The sequence below is a fragment of the Lycorma delicatula genome, chromosome 8 (assembly GCF_047948215.1).
Source record: "Lycorma delicatula isolate Av1 chromosome 8, ASM4794821v1, whole genome shotgun sequence".
Taxonomy (NCBI): domain Eukaryota; kingdom Metazoa; phylum Arthropoda; class Insecta; order Hemiptera; family Fulgoridae; genus Lycorma; species Lycorma delicatula.
In genome coordinates this window covers 99,674,355-99,695,630 of record NC_134462.1, presented here as the reverse complement: position 1 = coordinate 99,695,630, position 21,276 = coordinate 99,674,355, and the positions used below count along the sequence as shown (strand labels likewise).

The following is a 21,276-nucleotide window of genomic DNA, read 5'->3' as shown; positions in this document are numbered from 1 at the left end:
AAAGAACATACCAGATCATTTTCTTTATATTAAAATAAGAGTTATCAAAAAAAATTATAATTTCTAAAGAATTACTTCTCCATAACATAACAATGGACTGATCCCCATATAAAGTGGTTATTAGCCCACAGGGTGCAAATGATTGTCAGATAAAATATTTATCTCAGTCCACATACACTGATTAAACAAACTATTCAAATGTTTTATAAGATTTGGGAATTAAAAGAATTATGATATAACAGGGTAAGTAAGACTGGAGATAAAATATTACACAAGAATCACTACATGGAGCACAGTTCTTCATACCACAATTGGAGTGTATTCATTTTCATCAATCAGTATGTGGAAATAAACCTAGAAGATGAAGGAGGATATTGTCAAGAGATTTAAAGAGGCAGAAAGAGTGACAGAGGAGCAATGATGGAAGGAAAGAAGTAAATGGTGATTACTGATGCACTACCAGACTCATTACAACAGATAAGGGTTAAGAAGAAGAAGAACTACAGGGTTACGTTCAAAATTATTTTTATTACTACTTTGTTAATTTCATTAATAAAATGTTGTATTTAGCAGGCTACTAATTATTATATTTTTATACAGGTTACTGCTTAAACAATAATTTTGGAGGTTTTATCAAATAAATAAAGTAATTACTATAAAATAATAAGCTATTATTATTATTTTATCAGCCTAAGAAGAATTCTAGTGAATTCCTAGCCAGCAAGTCCACCACAGAAGGAGAAGCATGAAAAATGGTATTTCCATAACAAATACACATCTCCCATGATTCTTCAATATGTAAACACTTTAATACTAATTTTATCATAAATAAATAAAAAAGGAACAAAATAAGTTTAGAAAATATAAGTTACCACTTGCACAGAGATCTTTAACAACGTTAGATTGCTGAAGTTTAACCAGTTAATATCAATAGAGATTTTATTCTCTAAAAATTTAATTTTTATCTATTTACTTTGTAATAACACTAATCAATATTTTAATAATATATACATTTAACATAATTAATCCTGACAAATGTGCGATCACAAAAGTACATTTAGATGCTTTTATTAAATAAATACAACCACACGTGCAACAGAATTTAACATATATATTTAATTATAATAATAGATTATTTAATACATAAACATAAACCCAAAGTAAACCAAGTTCCTACAATAAAATGAAATGTCATAACATTTACACAAAGTAATTATGAATGTCAAAGCTCATGTCAAAATACAGTTAATTTTAGATGAATCAGTCATTCAACATAATAATTTTAGTTTAATAGATACGCTGCAGCCACAAAATGTAAAATTAATGTACTATTTACATTAAGACAACACTATTAAAATAAACTGTGTATACGAGTATTTTTCATTTATACAATAAACCCTTAAAATTATACGATTTTACATTACCATTACTAGTACTCCAAGGTAGTATTTACATTTCATCAAAAAGGTTCTGGGTTCCTGATCAGGCTTGGCATTTTTAACATGCTACAAAATTAATTTTCTAGAAAGTAAAAAAAGTGGGAAGATAGTTGTAATCAAATGAATATAAGCATGTAGTTATCAAACTGTAAAATAAATAAACTGTAATTTAACCCTGTACCTGTACCTCCTAACGACAAGAGTATACAAACATAAATGAAGATAATATTTTTCATCGTTTGGGTAGGAAACAGTTTTTATTTAAATTTGATTATTGAAAATAATTTGATGTATTACATTAAATTAGTCATCTTTGTGATTTTAGTGTTTTTTTAAATTTTTTTAGTTTTTTCAACTGGATTAAAAGTGAATAAACAAAATAAAATTTGTATTTAACTTACTATCTTGATTCTGAATTTATAAAATTGATAACAATATTAAATTTAATCAATAATTAACTTTTGCATAAAAATATTCAATAACCTAATACTAGCATTAAAAAGCTAAAAAGCCTAATATCCGTAACCCAAGATGACCTTACATAATTTGATTCATTACTGAATCATACCTTGGCTAAAACATTTCTCTAATGATTCCCATTCTAAACCCATTCTAAACTAAAAAGTATTTTTTTACAATTTTTTTCCTCAATGACTAAATTAAAATTAAAAAAGAACTATAAATGAAAATAAAAACAAAATATGAAAGTTTTTGTTTAAAAATTGTAAACTCAAAGCAGAAGAAAAAATTAAAAAATTAATATCTTAACAGAATTTTATCCAAGAACTTTGTACAATATTACCGTCATTACAGACAGAAAGGGATTATTACCACAGGAATTATATATCTTACATCACCTTTATAATATCTTACATCTTCTGTATGTACAAAAGAATAAAACACCCATGAACATAATACAAAAATACTGATCATATAAGAAAGATATTTATAAGAACAACAAATAGAAATCTATACCCAAAATAAAATTAAGAACATTAATGACAGTTATAGTAACAACAGAACAAACTATAACAATGAAAATATTTTCAAACTGTCTACCTGTAAAGTAATTGTTTTTTATGTAAAAAATCTCTGGCTTATCTGTAAAAAAAACTTTCAATGAAATCCTTAAAGGAACTTCCTCTATAATGCAAAATAAGATCATCAAAATCGGTTCAACACAGGTTGACAGGTATATATGCATACACATGTGCACACACATACATAAACATTATATAAATATATATAAGATTACAATATTTATACATATATATATATATATATATATATATATATCAGACTGAGAATTTCTCTTTTTATGAAGTTCATAAAAAAAATAATAAACGAAAAGTGCAGCAAACTAATGAATTAATAACAAAAATCCACTTAATTTTCATTCAAACATATTTTTTTCATAAACATTAACTTATTATCAATGTAATACTGATGTCAGACAGATGTTAATATGATGTACTATACCACTGAGATACAACAATTAAGAACTTTCAATAAAATAAGCACCACAACGATTTGAGTATATAAATGACACAACAAAATGGATTTCGTAAAACATTAAACAAATGTATTTGTGAAATATTTTCATAAAATATTCATCACTTCATTCTATTTCCATACATACAGTAAAATTAATAAATAAAAAGAATTAAAAACAGAAAGGTAAAGGATTGAACTCTACTGGCATTTTATATTCTTCAAAGATTTGAGGCACAATAACTTAACTTTGTTCCTCAGTTTTTGTTTTTTTTTTTTAATTTGATTTTTTATCTAAAATCTTAGCACTTTGTTCTTAAAAATGAAAAAAAATAAATAAATAAATAAAAGCACAAATATATTCACAAAAAACAATTTGTATCATAAAATAAATTAGTTTAACCAACTATAATTTCCTTCACAGGATTACAACAAATCTTTTGCACTATTTACCTGCAATTTTTTTTTTAATTTCTGTGGGAAGTGTACTAAAATGTAATAATAAACATTTCTGCAAAACAGAAAGGTTTTTTTTAGTTAACCTACTTAACTAAAAAAAAAAAAAAAAACAGAATGTGTTTTTAGTTAACCTCTTATGCCGGCCTCTGTGGCACAAGTGGTAGCATCTCGGCCTTTCATCCGGAGGTCCCAAGTTCGAATTCCAATCAAGCATAGCATTTTCACACAAACTACAAATCATTCATCTCATCCGCTGAAGCAATCCCTAACGATGGTCCCAGAAGTTAAAAAAAAGAAAAAAGTTAACCTATTAATGTTAATGAAGATAAACAATTTTTTTACAAATGGCAAATAAAATACTATATTATTCATGTTGCAACTAAATGCTGATAACCATATAGTTATCACTTTCTTACACATTTTACAATGTGAAAGAAAATGAATTTTGGTGTAAAAAAAGTCAATCGACTAAGAAAGTTACTTTCACTACCACTCCACAAAAAAAAACTTCTTAACCTGTGAAGTACCAAATTAAAAATATTGTGTTATCTAATAAGAGTGACCACTACCTAACAATAATTTAATTCCTAAGTTCAGAAATTTATCGCCAAGTAGTTTGATGTGTATCAGACAATTTTTTTTATAAAAAACTCACTTTTCTTTATTTTTGTTTTTTTTCAGATTGAATAATTACAGTAAATTCAGTAAAATGGCTGGCACATGATTTTGCTTTGCTTAAGTTTTTGTTTTTATTTTAAAAGTTTTAATTTTTAATTATTTAATGTTTATCTTTGTTTTAATTATATATTTTTACATTTTTATTTTAACTTAACTAAAAAAAAAATATATCACTTTATACATAAAAAAAAAAATCCACTAAATTGTTTCAGTTAGGTTAGGTCTTTATTTTTATTGATTTTAATTGATTAATCTTTATAATTTTAACAATTTTTTATATTTTATGTTTTTTATTTGTTGTTTTGATTATTATTTAAAAAAATAATAATTTAAAGATTTTTAATAAAATTTAATTGGTTTAAAAATATGTTTAACGTAGAATTACATATAATATAATAAGTGGTATGCTATCATGGATTGCAAGTTAATGATGTTTTTTGTAATATATATATATATATTTATATATAAATGTATTTATGAAATGTAAATGTATTTAGTTCAAATGTAAATGTATTTAGTTCATGAAATTGCTTCTGTTTGTGTAATGAAATAAGGAAGTCATCCTATTTCAATTATTCTGTACTTAGGGCTGATCTATGATATATATATGAATACAGAAAAAATGGAAAAGCTTTCAGGGCATGTTCTACTAGTGAAAATAATTTAAGACAACTGTAATTTTTGGTAGTTTCTTATGTAATTTGAGCTGAGAGGTAGGATGAAACACGTCCCAGATAGTTTGTAAGATATTCGACGTAAAACAAAATTCGGTATCGAAAAATGAATTTTTTTAGGTTTGTAATACATTAGCTTTGTTAAATGGCTCATAAATGCGTAAGATTTAGTATTAGTAACAAAACCTGTAGAGAACTTAATTCTGAGAAAATTAATGAAAAATGGCCAATAAAAAGTTAATAAAAACTTTTAAAAATTGTTTTTTTATTGAAGCAAAACAAAACAAAAAAATATATACAGATAATCGTATTACTCTTTCTGTATCTAATAAAATAAACATTATTTTTTTAAAAACCGCTCATTATTGAAAATAATTTTAAAAGAAATGGAAAATTTAAAAAACAATATTTTAGTTCTGTATATTCAAAATTTACACAGGAAAAACGAAATAATTCCGTAAAAAACTAAATTGAAATGTATGTTAATATAGAAATTTGAAAAAAGTTTTTATAGGTTGGCAATACCAACAGCTGGTCAACAATAAAAAATTGTATACTTCGTTTGAATCTGTTGTTCATAAATTATCATACAGATAAAGGAAGTTTAGTGTTATCATATCGTAGTGTAAAAATGTCGTTTCAATTTTCAAACCAGGAATATGCCAATACAATTTTTGTTTATGGATTTTGTAACAGAAATTCTTAAGCTGTTCCTTTGACGTGAATATCAGGAAAGACTTCCTGGAAGACGGATTCCAAATACGAAAACCTTTTCTTCGGTGTATCAGTATTTACGAACGAAAGAATCCTTTTTAACGTGTTCGTTTTCTGTTGACCGCCAAGTAAATCATCGTGCCAATGATGAACATTGTGTGATTCAGTTTATTAAGCGTAGCCCAGGCTCTAGGACAAGGAGAATTCAATGTCGCACTGGTTTGTCAAAAACCAAAGTCGGCGCATCGTACGGAAAGAAAGTCTTAATACTTAATACTTTCTGCCAGTAGGGGGTTCAAAATTTACGGCCAACAGATTACCTCCAGCGGTTAAACTCCTTTCATTGGCTTCTAGACAATGCTGATAAGGTAAATTTTATTTTATTTACTGATGAAACTACTTTTATGAGAAACGGAGTCTTCAATTCTAAAAATAGTCATTTATGGAGCGAAGACAATCTATGTGATACAGCGGAAACTAGATTCCAACGTATATTTCACATTAATGTTTAGTATGGCATTATTTATGACAAAATGTTAAGGCCATTTATTCCAATGAAAACCTCATGGGAGATGCAAACGTTCGTTTCTTGAAAAATAATTTGCCAGCTCTTTTGGAGGATGTACCTTTCCTTTATAAACTAGATTGCAAATGATTCTCCAGTACGATGGTACAATGCCACATTTTTCTTTAATAGCTCGAAATCCCTTTAATGCTAATTTCTTAAACTGGATTGGACGTGGGGGACCCATCAAATGACCACCACGATCACCTTACTTAACGCAACTTGATTACTTTCATTTGGGACCATATGAAAGCTACAATATACCGACAAAAAGTTAATACTTAAGAAGCGTTACTCATTAAAATACAAAATGCTGTTGAATTTATACGAAACAATCCCGATATGACACGGAAAGCGACTGGAAGTATTTAATGTTGGGGAAAGTGCTGTGTTCATTGTGAAAGAGGAAATTTCCAACAGTTACTGTAACTGAGGTTTGTTATTCTGTTACCATTTACCATTTCATGTATTTTGTTCTTTTCTTTTACTACACAAAGAATAATGTTTATAGGTAGGCTCCAAGAATCTTAGTATGGTTTAATTTTACAGATTGGAGCAGAAAGCAAGGCTAAATGTTTCGCGAGCCGAAACTCTCTAAAGAACCGTTTTCTGAACTTTTTTCTTAATTTTTTTTTTGGTTTAGAGTCTTTTCCCGAGAGATTGCCGTGGAGTTTGGAATCGCTGTGTGTGTGTGTGTGTGTGTGTGTATATATATATATATATATATATATATGTGTGTGTGTGTGTGTCACCAAGTTCCCAGAAACTTTCATAATCTATTCTACTCGTAAAAATAATGGAAAAAGTTCATAAAGATGTCCTAAAATGCTTCGTTTACGAGTTCGGCTAGTAAAACGTTTGCTCGGATTTCAGCTACCCCAGTGAAAGGTCATACTGAAATTTTTAGGACGTTAATTAAGGGACAAAATTAGTTTTTTCTTATGGTTTTTGACCTGAAAAGTCAAATAAAATAGGTCTCAGAACCGTATCTGCTGTAGTTTTTGAAAAATCTGGGATGAAAACTTTAAAAATTGGGGTAAAAGACCTCTTTTTATGTTTGACACGCAATAATAACTTTGTTAAATGGGTAATAATGAAAACGTAAAACTTTTAAACAAAACTTGTAGAGAATTTTATTCTGAACAAAATGGTGAAAGATAAGTTGAATAAAACAAAGAAAAGTTAGAAAAATTCGAATTTTATTTAGAAACAGCACACTAGACCAACTGCATTATACGTATCAGTTTATAATAAATGTTCAAAAACGAGGCCGCCATTTTCAACAATTTCTTGGCACACTTCTGTAGTGCATTTGTTGCTCTTTAGAGTTCTTCCGGGCTGTCCTTAAGTTGCTCAGCCGCATCTTAATGCGAACGATTAATTCCTCACGAGAATAATTTTTTTGTTTTGTACACAATATTTTTCATCCATCCCCAGATGCAAAAATCTAAAGGTGTTAGATCAGGCGATCTTAGTGGATAGGAATGTAACCCTCCACGACCGATCCAGGGAAATGATGATTTAAGCGAATGGAAACGACACAAGAGAAGTGGGGAGGCGCGCATTCATGCTGGAAGCATACTTTGCGTCTCAGCGCTAGAAGATTTTCAAGCAGCTGCGGCAATTCTTCATCAAGAAAGTGTAAGTAGACCTCAGCATTTAAGCGGCAGGTAATATGAACGGTCCAAATAGCTAATTGTGAAGAAGGCCGCACCATACATTGACGATAAATCGGTGACGAAAATTGCCTTCCACAGTTTCATGAGGATTTACTTCTGCCCATGTATGCTCATTGCGTAAGTTTTTGAAGCCACCTCAAGTGAAATTTGTCTCGTCAATAAACAAAACATTCTTGTAAAGTTGTCGATTTGTATTCCACCAGTTGCAGAACTCCAAGCGAAGCGGACCGCCTCTTAGGTATAGATATTGTACTGGCTGTTTATGATAAGGATAAAACTTGTTTTTTTTTTAAGTGCCCTCCAAACCATCGAATGCGAAACTCTCCTTAGGCAGACGTGTTGTATTGACACGTGGACTGCATCGATAATAATTTCATCAATAACAGCGTCGTGTTGGACAGATCAGATCATTCGTAGCTACTACGAATATTGGGTAGTGAATCTGTTTCCCGAAGATTGCGAAAGGTCGCACTAATAGTTTTGGGATCTGGAATCCTGCGTAATGCCTGGTATTATTTGGCATTATTGCAATGCCAAACCGATCACGTACAAACAAAAATGCACAGAAAACATTCGCTTACGACTGTTCACAGTATCCGATTTCCTTAACGTACCTTACATAATGATTTAAAACTTAATACAATATTGCGCATTGTTGATCAGCTGTTATTTTATTGCCAACTTTGAAATAATAATTTACTGTATTTGTCATTAACGGAAAAATGATTAACTAAGTAATTTTTATTTATTTATTTTACAATAGTGTAAATTCCAGTTTTTTTTTAAATTTTTTAACGGTAATTTTTATTATAAATTTTTCACATCAACAAAAAAGAATTTTTTTTTTGTTTACATTAGACACTTTTCTGACATATGTAGTAACGTACTGTTTCTTAATAAAATTCGAATTTATCTAACTTTTCTTTGTTCATTCATCTTATCTTACACCATTTTATTCAGAATAAAATTCTCTGCAAGTTCTGTTTAAAAGATTTATGTGTTTATTATCCATTCAACAGAGTTATTGTATATCAAACATAAAAACACGGGTTTTTTTACCCCAATTTATTGGTTTTAACACCAAATTTCTCAAAAACTACAGCAGATACGGATCTGGGACCTATTTTTCGGATTAAAATCAGTAATGAATCACTAATTCTGTCCCTTAATTAACGTTCTAAAAATTTCTGTATGACCTCATTTCACCGGGGTAAATGAAATCCGAGCGAAATCTTTCACAAGCTGAACTCACAAACGAAGCGTTTTAGGACATATGTTTATATGAACTTTTTCCATTATTTTCTCGATTAAAATAGGTTACGAAAGTCCCGGGAGAACTTAATTATACAACCTGTCTATATATATATACAAACGAACATATGATGTAAATATATAACATATATAATCTGCTACAGAAGTATAGATTAACTTTAAAAATAAGACTACAAATGTTAATTAGAAGACGAATTTTGGCAAAGTTAAATCTCATGAAAATAATGAAAAACATTCTTAATCTTAAAAAAATAACTACAAAAGGATAGCCGGCTTTTCCCTTGAAAAGTGTTTATTTCAAATACACCACAGGGTTTTAAAATACAGTTCAACAATTTAATTATCCATTGTATAGCGCACTATTGCGAAAAGGATTAAAATGTTCAGTAAAAAGATTTGACTCTTATTTGACACCCTTGACCAAAGGGTGTTTTATTCATCAAAATTATATTGTATTTAAAGTATAAACGCTTAAAAAAAAAAAGATTTTTTTATAAAAAATTTTGGCTCCATCTAACCTTTTCAATTGGCAACTACCTCATGTAAAATTTTTATTAACACTCATAACTTAAAAAAAAAAACTATCAGAAATTATAAGAAATTAAAAATATGTTAAAATTCTTGAGCAGGTCCCATGGGACCGCCTTTTTTAAAAGTTTTCAAGTTACATTACTGTATCTTGTATTACTGCAAATTAATACAAGATAGTTGGATTTTCAATTTTGAAAATTAAACTTTAAAAAAAATTGTAACAATGGATCCCATTCAACCCTCTTGTTTCTGGAGCTTAAAATTTTATTTATTGGATTAATTATTTATATTTAGTTAAAGAAGTTGACCCAATCTGATGCAATTTTATTCAACAAAGCTAAAAACATTGTAATTTAAAAAATATATAATAATTTGATTACTGTAATGATCCCTTGTCCAACAAATAGAAAATCAAGTCGAAGCATAATTTCAAGCTTCGGTGTGTGTGTGTGTGTGTGTGTGTGCATTTGCAGAATCGCATCCCCATCTCAAAAAATGCTGTTGTAGTCATCTTCTTTCTTTTCCTGCTTAGCCTCTGGTAACTACCGTTCAGATAATACTTCAGAGGATGAATGAGGATGATATGTATGAGTGTAAATGAAGTGTAATATTGTACAGTCTCAGTTCGATCGTTCCTGAGATGTGTGGTTAATTGAAACCCGACCACCAAGGAACACCGATATCCACGATCTAGTATTCAAATCCGTGTAAAAATAATTGGCTTTACTAGGACTTGAACGTTGAAACTCTCGACTTCCAAATCAGCTGATTTGGGAAGAGTTGTAGTCATCTACTATGTTGTGACGTCACAGCAGAGCGGTAGAATTAAATAGATGAATATTTGTGTGAAAAACTAACTCCGTTTGGCTAGGTCTCAAACTCGATCGCCAGGTCGACTGGGTACCTGGTGCGTTCAGTCCCGCGGCTACACCAGTCTACCAACCGTACATTCGTTCTATGTAAGTTGTGGAATTGCATTACTTTGATTAGTGCCAACCGTCGCCACTAGTACCGCCACACCCACACGAATTAAATACGCGCGCGCGCGCTTTATTTAGAATTATTGAATTAAGTAAACGAAAAAATATTATATTTAAATAAAATTACAAATATTTTACATTAAGTTTGTGTGTGTGCGCGCGCGCATCAGAAACAACCCACAGTTGTACGACTTTGGGACTGGCGGGAAAGTTCTACAACTGTGTTGTTAGCTTTTTTTCATACGTTCCGATCTCTGTGCCTAGCAGTGACTTCGTAATGATCAATTTACATCGTTGCGTCAAGCAATCCGATCTTTCTGTCCCTGGGTGTACACCCAGCCTTCGAAGGTGGCGACCAAGTTATCAGGGCGTTATTGTTCACTTGTGACGTCAAACAATATCTAATGCCATTTGTGTACTTCTCACAGCTACATAAAATCGAAGGCCGCACGTTTCGTGTTAGTATGAATTTTCCTGGTCGTAAATTTTCCTGGTTTTCTAGTGTTGGAAATGTTCGTGTTGTGAGTTTCTTCGTGTGACTGTAAAACGACAGTTTTTGTCCTTGATTTTTTAATTTAATTTTATCTTGTTTGTGGTGTCTTCTGATGTAAAGCAAATTTCTTTCAGATTCTGTCTTATTTCTCTGATCTACGAGTATTTACATCCTGTTGTTTTTCGAGTCAAAATTTTATTGCGCCAACCGTTTCAAAAGTCTCGAATCTTGTATCCTCATGATGTGTCCAAAAAATATTAGTCTCCTCTTACGCATAGTATCTTAGTCTAACTCTTTGTGCACGACTTTGTTGGGCATGATCCACCAATGCCCCGTCTTTCTGGAACTTTTTGTTGATGCAGGTTTCTCCAATTCTTCTTTCGATTTTCTGGAGTTTGTCGGTCTTTGACTGTTCGTTCTGGTGGAAGAGTATTTCTTCTGCATATGTAAACTCCGGTTTTATAATTGTGATGCGTCTTACTTTTGCATTTATGGATAGACATTTTTTTACTGTAGGTGTACCAAGTTAATTTTTGTGCTTTAACTAGTTTGTTTGTTCTTAATTCGATTGAGGTTTCTTTCATTTAGGTTGTTTGTTATTATTTCTCCCGTGTAATTTAATTGGGTTACTATTTGACTCTATTACTGTTTATGTTTACTTCTTTTAATCAAATTGATTTTTGGGGCATAATTTCTATATTTTCGAGTGATATCTTCAGGCCAGTTTTATTTGCAATATTTTGAGGTTGTAATATTTGTGTTTTAGATTCGTCGATGTCGTTTGCTAGCGGCGCCAAATCGTCGGGGAAACCAAAGCAGTTTATTTTGATTTTTTGGCCTATTTTTATTTTTGAGGGGCATTCTTTGAGCCATTCCCTCATTATCATTTTCAGAGCGCAGTTGTGTAGTAGCGGTGAAAGTCTATCGCCACGGCGTAGTCCTGTTTTGATTACAAATGGTTCCGAGAGTTCGCCTCTAAATTTCACTTATGACTTGGTGTTTATGAGGGTCAGTTTTACCATGTTTATTAATGTGGGATGTAATCAGAGGTGTCTTAGAATTGTTAGTTGGGATTCTCTGTAGATTCATGTTTTCTTGAAGTCTACACATGTTATCGCCATATCTCTGTTTCTTTTTCTGTTGTAATCCATTATTAGCTTGAGACTCATGATCTGGTCTGGACTACTCCTTTAGGGTCTGAAACATCCCTGGTATTCTCCTAGTTCTTTCTCTAGTTGTAAACCGATCCTGTCGAGGATGATTCTTGAAAGAATTTTGAATCTTGTGTCTAGAAGTGAGGTACCCCTGCAGTTATTAGGTACCCCTGCAAAAAACCGGGCAAATATCTGTTTTGCCCGGTTTTTTTGCGTAGCGTATCGATGAGGACTGTCGTCAAGTGTTCTAGTAGTTCCTAGATCCAGATGTTGACAAGCTGTTGATGAAAGAGAGATTTTTGCTGGTCTTCCTGCATTTTTCCAGGTCTATATAAAGGTCTGATCTTCTTCCGCCACTTTGCAATACTTCATGTCACCCAGAGCTTGGTAGACTTCTTTTATTGTGGGAGGGGTTGATGTTTTCCGGTGGTTATTGAGGTGCTGGAGTCGAAGTTTCGGAGTTCTGTAGGTTCTTCGCAATTTAGGAGTTTGTTGAAATATTTAGCTAGTATTTCCGCGTTCTTATGGGCTAGATTATGGTTTTCATCCTTTATTAGTATGGTTGGGGGTACATATTTTTGGAGTTTTTTAAGGTTTTGTGGCAGTTTCTCGATTGCGTTTTGTTGAATTCTTCTTCTATTGGTTTCAGTGTATCTTTTTATTTTCCTTAGGGTTCGGGTGGTTTCTTTTCTTTGTTTTACTACATTTTGGAAGGATGTTTCCGACTTTTAGGATTGGTGTTATAGCCATGCCTAATGTCTCTTCTTCACTGTTTCATCGTATTCGATTTTCCACTATAGATGCTTTTTACGGGGTTTCATTGGGGTCAATTCTTTTGAAAGTTGTTTAAGGTTGTTGACAAAGTTTATCAAGGAGTTTATCGATGATTTTTATTTGTTCGGTTACGTTCTGGAAAATGTTCATTCTTGATTAGCCGGGTAGAGTCGATTTTTCTTTTGGTTTTAGGAGCTTGGTTTTGTTACTTCCCTTGGGGAGTGAATTTAAGATATGCATATAAAATAAACTTTTTTTGGTCAACAGTTTTTCGAGACGAGACAAAAATTGTTCAGTAATAATATAGACTATCCTCCAAACCGTAAATCCAATTAATTTAAAATTCTGAAACTGTAAATAACTTAAGAAGTATTTTCATCGTATTAAAACTCAATTTTCTGCAACCACTATGCATTAAATAAAAAATGGCAAAAACTCCGTCTTTTTAATTTTATCTAAAATTTAATGCTATCAATGCTCCATATTTAAACAATCTTCAATTAATTTTCTAAGAATTCATGTTGACCCAATCCAGAGATATTATATAACTACAGCCCAACACAAGTAAATATATCTTTCGGAGATTTTTATAGCTTTTTTTTATTTTGCAAAATGGGTGTTGAAATATCGACATTTTCAAATACCCTTAATACCCAGAATTACTTCCGATCTCTATAGTTTCCCCTTTTTAGTTATGCTGCTGCAGCAGCTATACAGATTAAGCCGGGAAAGTAAGAATGAAAAACTTAGTACCTTTTTCAAAACAATACACCTCTGCACTGCATAGTATTAAAAAAAAATTGTGCAGTTTATTTTTGTAGCGTCAAAACAACATTATTTTATTAAAAACCAGTAACAGATATCACGTCAATTGCTGTTACATTGCAGATATTTTTCTTCTATAAATTATCCTGATTCACAACATACAATAAGCCAACCTCAATTTTGCAGTCCATCATGTCCACTTTCAGCGAGATAAGTTCTTAGAAAGTACTACTCGTATTCCAAAGACCAAAGTACACTGATCAGTGTATCACACGTAATCGATGTATGGCACATCGGTGATTATCATACATAATCAAATACATTAATTATATTTAAATCTGGATCGTGCAACATCACATAAATTTGAGGTAACAAGCTGGCTAATGATGAAATTAAACAAACTAACAACAGGCAATAAAATAAATTTTATTAAAAAATAAAATTCCACCTTACTAGCAAATTTAAGTGTGACTTGAGCTTTGCACTCTAACAGCATCTACACAGTATATACTGTTAGAATGCAAACAATCACGATTGTATAAGTACTTTAACCTTTGACATTATTTTAATTTTTAAATTAATTATAATATTTTAACTCCTGATGATGGTTTTGAAATAAACCGAAAGATCTCTAGTCACACTTAATTTGCTGGTAAGGCGAATTTTTATTTATTAATAATTTATTAAATATATCAGCAGTGGTAACCGTGTTGAGAAATTGAATCTCACACATAACCTGAAAAATAAATTTTATAATTAATTTCAAGTCCATATCTAATGGAGCGATTTTAACTGAAATCAATTTATACTTTAACCTCACCAAATAAAATAAAATTTTAAACTATACAACGTCACTGGAGAAATATTAAACTAAAACTATTTTAACATTAAACTAACAATATTTCTTTTTTTTAAGACGTACAGATTATAAATATAGTGCGCTTTCAATTTTTCAACCCTTTTTCAAAAAACAACAACGTCAAATAAAAACCAGATGGCTGTACCCATAATTATTTTTTACAATAACAGAAATGTTTTTACACTCATTTTATTTTTATATTGTAACTTCAAATGTTTTACAAATATATTTTGACAAGGAATATGAGATGAATGAAATCTATAGAAAAAGATACTTAAACTCTCCTCAGTAATCAAACTCAAAACCAACTGATATGTAAACTCCAACTAATCTCTATAACAGCAGTCAGCCATTTGTCAAGGATCAATTCATAAACATGAATAGAAACATTCTTATACAGTTTGTGAAACATTTAATATACTATAATGCAATAAGATGAATATTAATTTCAAAATTATAGTAATTTACATGTATAACAGATTTTTTCAAACAGTCTGGGTTGCGACATTAGAAAACTTTGATGATCTGTTAGAAAGCATGTTTTAAGAAGCTTTCATACAAAAATAAATTTAAGTAAGATGAACACCAGACATATGTGAAAATATATTGATATTAATAACAAGATAAAGTCGGATGATTAAATCCACGTTGGCTGCTGGGTTGATTATTATTACATAATTAAATAATGTACACAGTGAAACCCAATTAGGGCTCGATGGACCACACTCGGTTTAGATCAGTGAAAATATTTTCCTTGCGGTTATAGCACACAAATTTTTAATTTCATTTGTATTTTTGTTGGACAACGTGAAACAAAATGTTCTGTAAATATTATAATCAGGATATTTTCAATCTAATTTAATTTAGCTCTAGTACAGTTATGGAAAGTTTACAGAAAAACAACCGAATCACAATTACAAAAGTGATTATCTACTATCTAATAACAAATTACAGCGAGCCAAAATATTTGCTTTAAACAATTAAATCGGATGTATATTATTAACAAGGAAATATATATTTTATTTTATTTGTCGGTTAATTGTACCAAAAAATTTCATATATATTAACACATTTTACAGTATCCTAAGGCATTGTTTTCTTCTTTTTTTTTGTTTAATAAAAATTTTAACTGACACAGACTTTAGCAACTAAAAAAAGCCAAAAGCATTCAATGAAACTGTACCCAGTATTAACTTAAGCTTATCTGAGGAATTTTATCCTTATTTCACACTCTTTATTTTCAAACATGTTACTTCCTGTGTCGTTTCAGGATTGTGGAATCATAAAGTTATAATTAAATGTAACACCCCAGAAATATTCCAATCTCTTACAAAAAGCAATTAAATTTGAAAGCCTTTCTTTATTAAAAAAATTCCCATATTATTAAAAGTGCCCTAATTAAAAAAAAAAAATCATCAGATATAACAAAAGACCTATTTTTGCAAAGTTATATATTTTTTTTTAATTTCCCTTGCTGCCTACTTGATATCTATTTCCCATTCAATTCTATCATGGAAGTATCTTGATACTATCCCAGGCCCCCATAAATGTTGTTGGGTTGTTCTAATAACCAACATCTAACATTACGGCATTTCTTCTTCTTGTTCTAGTCTTTTTAGGACCACTTTTTTGGATAAATATTCTTCCTTCAGCCTAAATCATAGCAACTATTTTTTCTCAGAGCTCTCAAGATCTACATCATATCTTGATCAAACTTCATCACTTCTATTATTATATTACATGCTATTACAACTTGCCATACATATATATATATATATATATATAATGTTATAAAGAAAATTTATTTGTTGCTATTTAATCTTTAACTAAACATCATCCATCATCATCATTTATCAAACTTAAATCCCAACATACCATAATTTGAAGAAATACCTTATATCCTTTTTTATAATACTTTTTCATAATCTTCTGTCCCATACTACAAGATTCAATGCTCTAATCACATTCCTTTCTTTATAAACATTTTTTATGACTTCAACCTTTTTTTTTTCCTGTTTAACCTCCAGGAATTACCGTTCAGAGGATGAATGAAGATGATATGTATAACTGTAAATGAAATGTAGTCTTGTACAGTCTCAGTTCGACCATTCCTGAGATGTGTGGTGAATAGAAACCCAACCACCAAAGAACATCGGTATCCACGATCTAGTATTCAAATCCGTATAAAAGTAACTGCTTTTACTAGGACTTGAACGCTGGAACTCTCGATTTCCAAATCAGCTGATTTGGGAAGACACATTCACCACTAGACCAACCCACTGGGTTTATGACTTTAACCTAATTATTCCCAACTATACTGAATTACAGCTTTAAATATTTAACCACTCCAAATAATATAATCCTTTTCTTAAGCAATGAATCCAGTTTTCTGTCAATTCCAACACTCTCTCTCAAATTTGTCTTCTGACTAGTTATCAAGTTCCTTCTTTCACATAATTTCTTACCATAACTTAAATCATTTTCTATCACCTGGCATCCCCAAAATATAAAGTGAACATCCTACTTCCCGTCTACTACAATTTCTATACTTATACACTTGTGATAACATTTCTCAAAAACCATCCTAAGATATAATGTAAAAAGCAATGAAGATAGTACATGTTCACATTATAGCTGTTGGTTACAAGTAGACCGTAGTTATTGGTCAATCTACTTCCAACTTCAACGTAAATCACATATTTGTACAATTTCTTAATTAAAAGCTCTCAATAATAAATTGATATCTATCTTAATAGATAGCTTCCAAAGAAAAACAACCGATATGCTTTTCAGCAAATCAATCTAACTACTTGCACTTCTTTCCAGAGCAAAACTCATCCCTCCAATCTTGGTCTCCTAAGTCTAAATCCATCCTGCTGTATCTCCTCCATAAATAGAGAAAATATTTTTATCTCTCTTTAAAAATTCCTTAGGATACTTGAATGTAGTCTCCCAATAAACAAAAATACTTAAATTTTTTTCCCGATTCTGGCAACCATCCGCAGTTCTCAGAATCAACTTTCAGTTAATTTTTTGAATGGGTGTAGATATTACATGACCTACATTATATATTCATTGCCCTTCCTATATATTCATTCACTATTCCAACATATTCATTAAAAAAAAATTATCTAATAACTTATAAAGTCCATTTTTTAAATTTCACACAGACACAAAAAGAAAGAGAGAGAAATTCACATCTCCCCAACAACCTTATTTATTTTTTCTCTCAGAAATTTTTACCTCTAGCAAATCTAGTCACAAATATGATCATTAGAATCCAGCTTGCAAACCTTTATAAATCTTTTATCATCCTGCAGCAACCTAATTTTTTTTTCTTTCCATCTACTTTATGTTATTTTATGTCATTAGCTTTGATGTCTTATAAGCTTTATCACTCCTGGATTCACTCTCAATATGTTCGTATCTCTTCCACAATTCTGCATTCTTACTTTTTTCTTCTTAAGCTCCAAATTCAACCTCCTCTGATTCAATGACTTGCATCATCTTTAAAAATAATCTACAAAAACTTTCTTTTTCTCTTGTATTTTTCAGAAAAAAAATTATCTAACCACAAATATATTTCACTCCTTTAACACAGGCAAACACCTAAAACTGCCTCCCCAATATTTTACTTCACATGGGTATATCTGTCCAGAAATCACTTTTCTCGTAGTCTTTTTTGATGTGTTGTTACGTTCAAATCTCCTAAATTACTTTCACCAAATGAAAGTAAACCTTCTGTGTAAACCTCCTTTCCTTACATCACAACTGCTCCAAAACATACGTAAAGACATAATACAACCAAGAGCCAACGATAACTTCACAGTCTTCTAGTAACTCTTACATCTTGTAAAATTAATTTTCCATGTATCTGACATCAAAATTTTAGAAATTTGAAAAAATTAAAATGAAAGATGACAAGATGCAAAATATTAGCTGTAAAACAAACAATATCTCCATTTAGATGATACATGATTAATTATGTTTTATACAAGGATCAGTAATCACCAGTGAGGAACAAATGTTGTAATTCTTATACCAAACACAGATGAAATTGAAAGTACACAAAAAATAAACCTCCATCTGGCTTCTCTTTTATCTTCTGCTATTTTCTGTCAAAATTTTAATCCTGTGGGAAATGCCATTAGATCTAACTTTTTTTGTTGTAAAGTCTGTTGTGATGATTTCATTTAAGACCTTTTAAAATAAAATCTTCTCTTAGACGGAATAAATAACTAAAATATACTTCTCCGATAAATTTAACTACATTATAAAATAAACTGTCAATGATAATATAATTTTTCTGTGTAATTATACATAACTTCAATTAAAAAAATAATAACTAAAATATAATAAATTGATAAAATTTCTAATTAATCTACAATCTATAAAGTGATAGAAAAACTGCAAAAAAATAAATAATTATCTTACATAAATGAGCAACTTATAAAAAAAGCACTTACAAAAATTTTATGTAAACACTACACACCAGCTTTATCAAACAACTTAACCAATCAGAAGTGCTTGAATTTAACATATAATCCTATAAGTTATTGGCAAGATAAGTGATTCTTCAGTCATTTTAATTAAAAAAGTGATATCCTGGAAAAATCTCATTATCTCTTACATTTTACAAGCTATAAAAACATATATTAATATTCTACTACCAAAAAGTAACATAATGACTGATTTTTTTTTTTTTTTTTTAATGACATTAAAGTAAAATTAAGCTTCACACTTAAGTTTAAAAAAAAGTAAAAAAGTAATAATAGGAACTTAATACTAAACAACAATGATTGACAAAGCGGGTTCATTCTACCTCATCTGACAGCTACAATTTTAGATAACAATAATAGATCACTCATTCCACATATCAGTGGTTAGTGTAACATACAATTTACATAAGATAATGCTATAAAGTATAACTGATAACAATCAATTCTTCTGGAATACATCTCAATTTCACTTTTTTCCAAAATTTAATCCCAGATCACAGTAATTAAAAATGGTACACCTTTGTTGTATAAGTATACCACCACATTCTACAGTTACTAATTATAACTAAGATATTATAACTAATTATAATTAAGAGGGATTATTTATTAAATGTATACATGAAATGAAATTTATGAAGTTTTTCTGAATAGTTAAACTCGCTTTAACAACAAAGTTGGAAAATTGTCATAAACTAAAAGTGCCATAAACATCTTTACAGTTCCGAAAATAAACCCAACAAAAGTAATATACTAAATAATAAGTACTCAGGCTTTTTCATCAGATTTCATTACCGATTATTCTAATAATTGCCGAATTATACTGAATTAAAAAAAGTTAATTTCACATACAACCAAAAATGTTAACAGATTACATATTTGTCAATCAAGAATGTAACATTAATGTTTTCAGTATCAAAATATTTTTACACTTCAGCTGCTATAAAACATATACATTCCCACACACACAAAATTAAACAGACATAAACAACAACATAAAATATTCCAGAGTTCAAAAATAAGGTTAGAAATCTATTCAAGGTTATCCACTTACCATACACAGGTTAGGCTATTAATATGTTGTTTTTAAAACAAATTTACCTAACTCACAAAATACAACCAAAACACATTTTAAAACAAGGTATGAGTAAAGAATTATAATCAACTTTCACTGTCAGAACAAGAAATCCGCGCTATTAAATGTTAACTTTTTAAACCTAAATTCAACGTGAATAATTTAAACCTGAACGAAATCAATACATTCTAACATAAGAATTATAAAACAATTTACATTAAACTGATGTTTTCAGACAGTATTAATTTCAATGTCATTAATACATATAAATGTTTGTGAAATAAAAAGAAAAAAATATTTATAAAGTGCATTGCTCACCTTCTATCACCGTTGTCTGCAAATAAACAAGTATTGACAACTTCAGTAAATTATTTAAGTAGGAAGACATATTATAACTTTAAAACAGCGATCACGTCACTAAAAACATCGTTAAATCAATAATAATTAGGTACATTTTGTAGAAAACACACAATCACTATAATAAATAAAAATAATTAACATTTATTTGATGACGTTCCTCACACATCTCTTCATAATCGCCATTCTTCTCTGTTTCGGCAGGTCGCCCCTCTCGTGAACAAATGATTGGTGGAACCAGTTAAATTTCCCCTCCTGCGCATTGCTATTCGCGCAAAATTTAAAATCTGGGACGTCACGATTTTATTCTATCAGGACTAATTTAAAAAACAAGATGAACTCCATCAAAATGCCAAATTATTTTCTAAAATTTCTTTATAATTTATCTTTAAGATATATTTTTAGTATGTGAATTTAATAAATACACTTCATTACATTTATTATTATACAAAAAGGTTATTAAGGCAATTAAGAAGACAAATTAATTATTCCAAGAATGTAAATCGTCATAATGAAAACAATTAATATAAGTTATTTTTGTAACCTTTTTTTTTATTTTTATTTCATAGTTTTGTGTTGACCATGCTATTTTAGGAAGCTATTTTAGAGAAAGATTATTATTTTTTATATTTTTTGAGATGACAGGCATCAACTGCTTTGGTCATTTTGCCCTATGAGAATGAAAATTTGTAATGTATGAAAAATGTCATGTCTGAATATGGTTCAAAATCCAGAACTTCCAGATGAAAGGTTAAGATACTACCAGTCCCCATGAAAATCAGAAAGAAAAATTATTATTTACATTTGAAATAATTTTTCTA

General features: G+C 29.9%; 1 protein-coding gene across 3 annotated transcripts in view; it reads right to left on the bottom strand.

The window, feature by feature from the left end:
- The window catches only part of babo (TGF-beta receptor type-1 babo), a 116,921-nt gene extending 96,271 nt beyond the window's left edge, over positions 1–20,650 (bottom strand). For all 3 annotated transcript variants that reach the window (XM_075373106.1, XM_075373107.1, XM_075373110.1), the window contains exon 1: positions 20,417–20,650. In XM_075373106.1, the coding sequence (XP_075229221.1) occupies positions 20,417–20,486 (70 nt within the window). In that variant the 5' untranslated portion in view covers positions 20,487–20,650. The remainder of the gene's footprint in view (positions 1–20,416) is intronic.
- Positions 20,651–21,276: the final 626 nt, after the last annotated feature.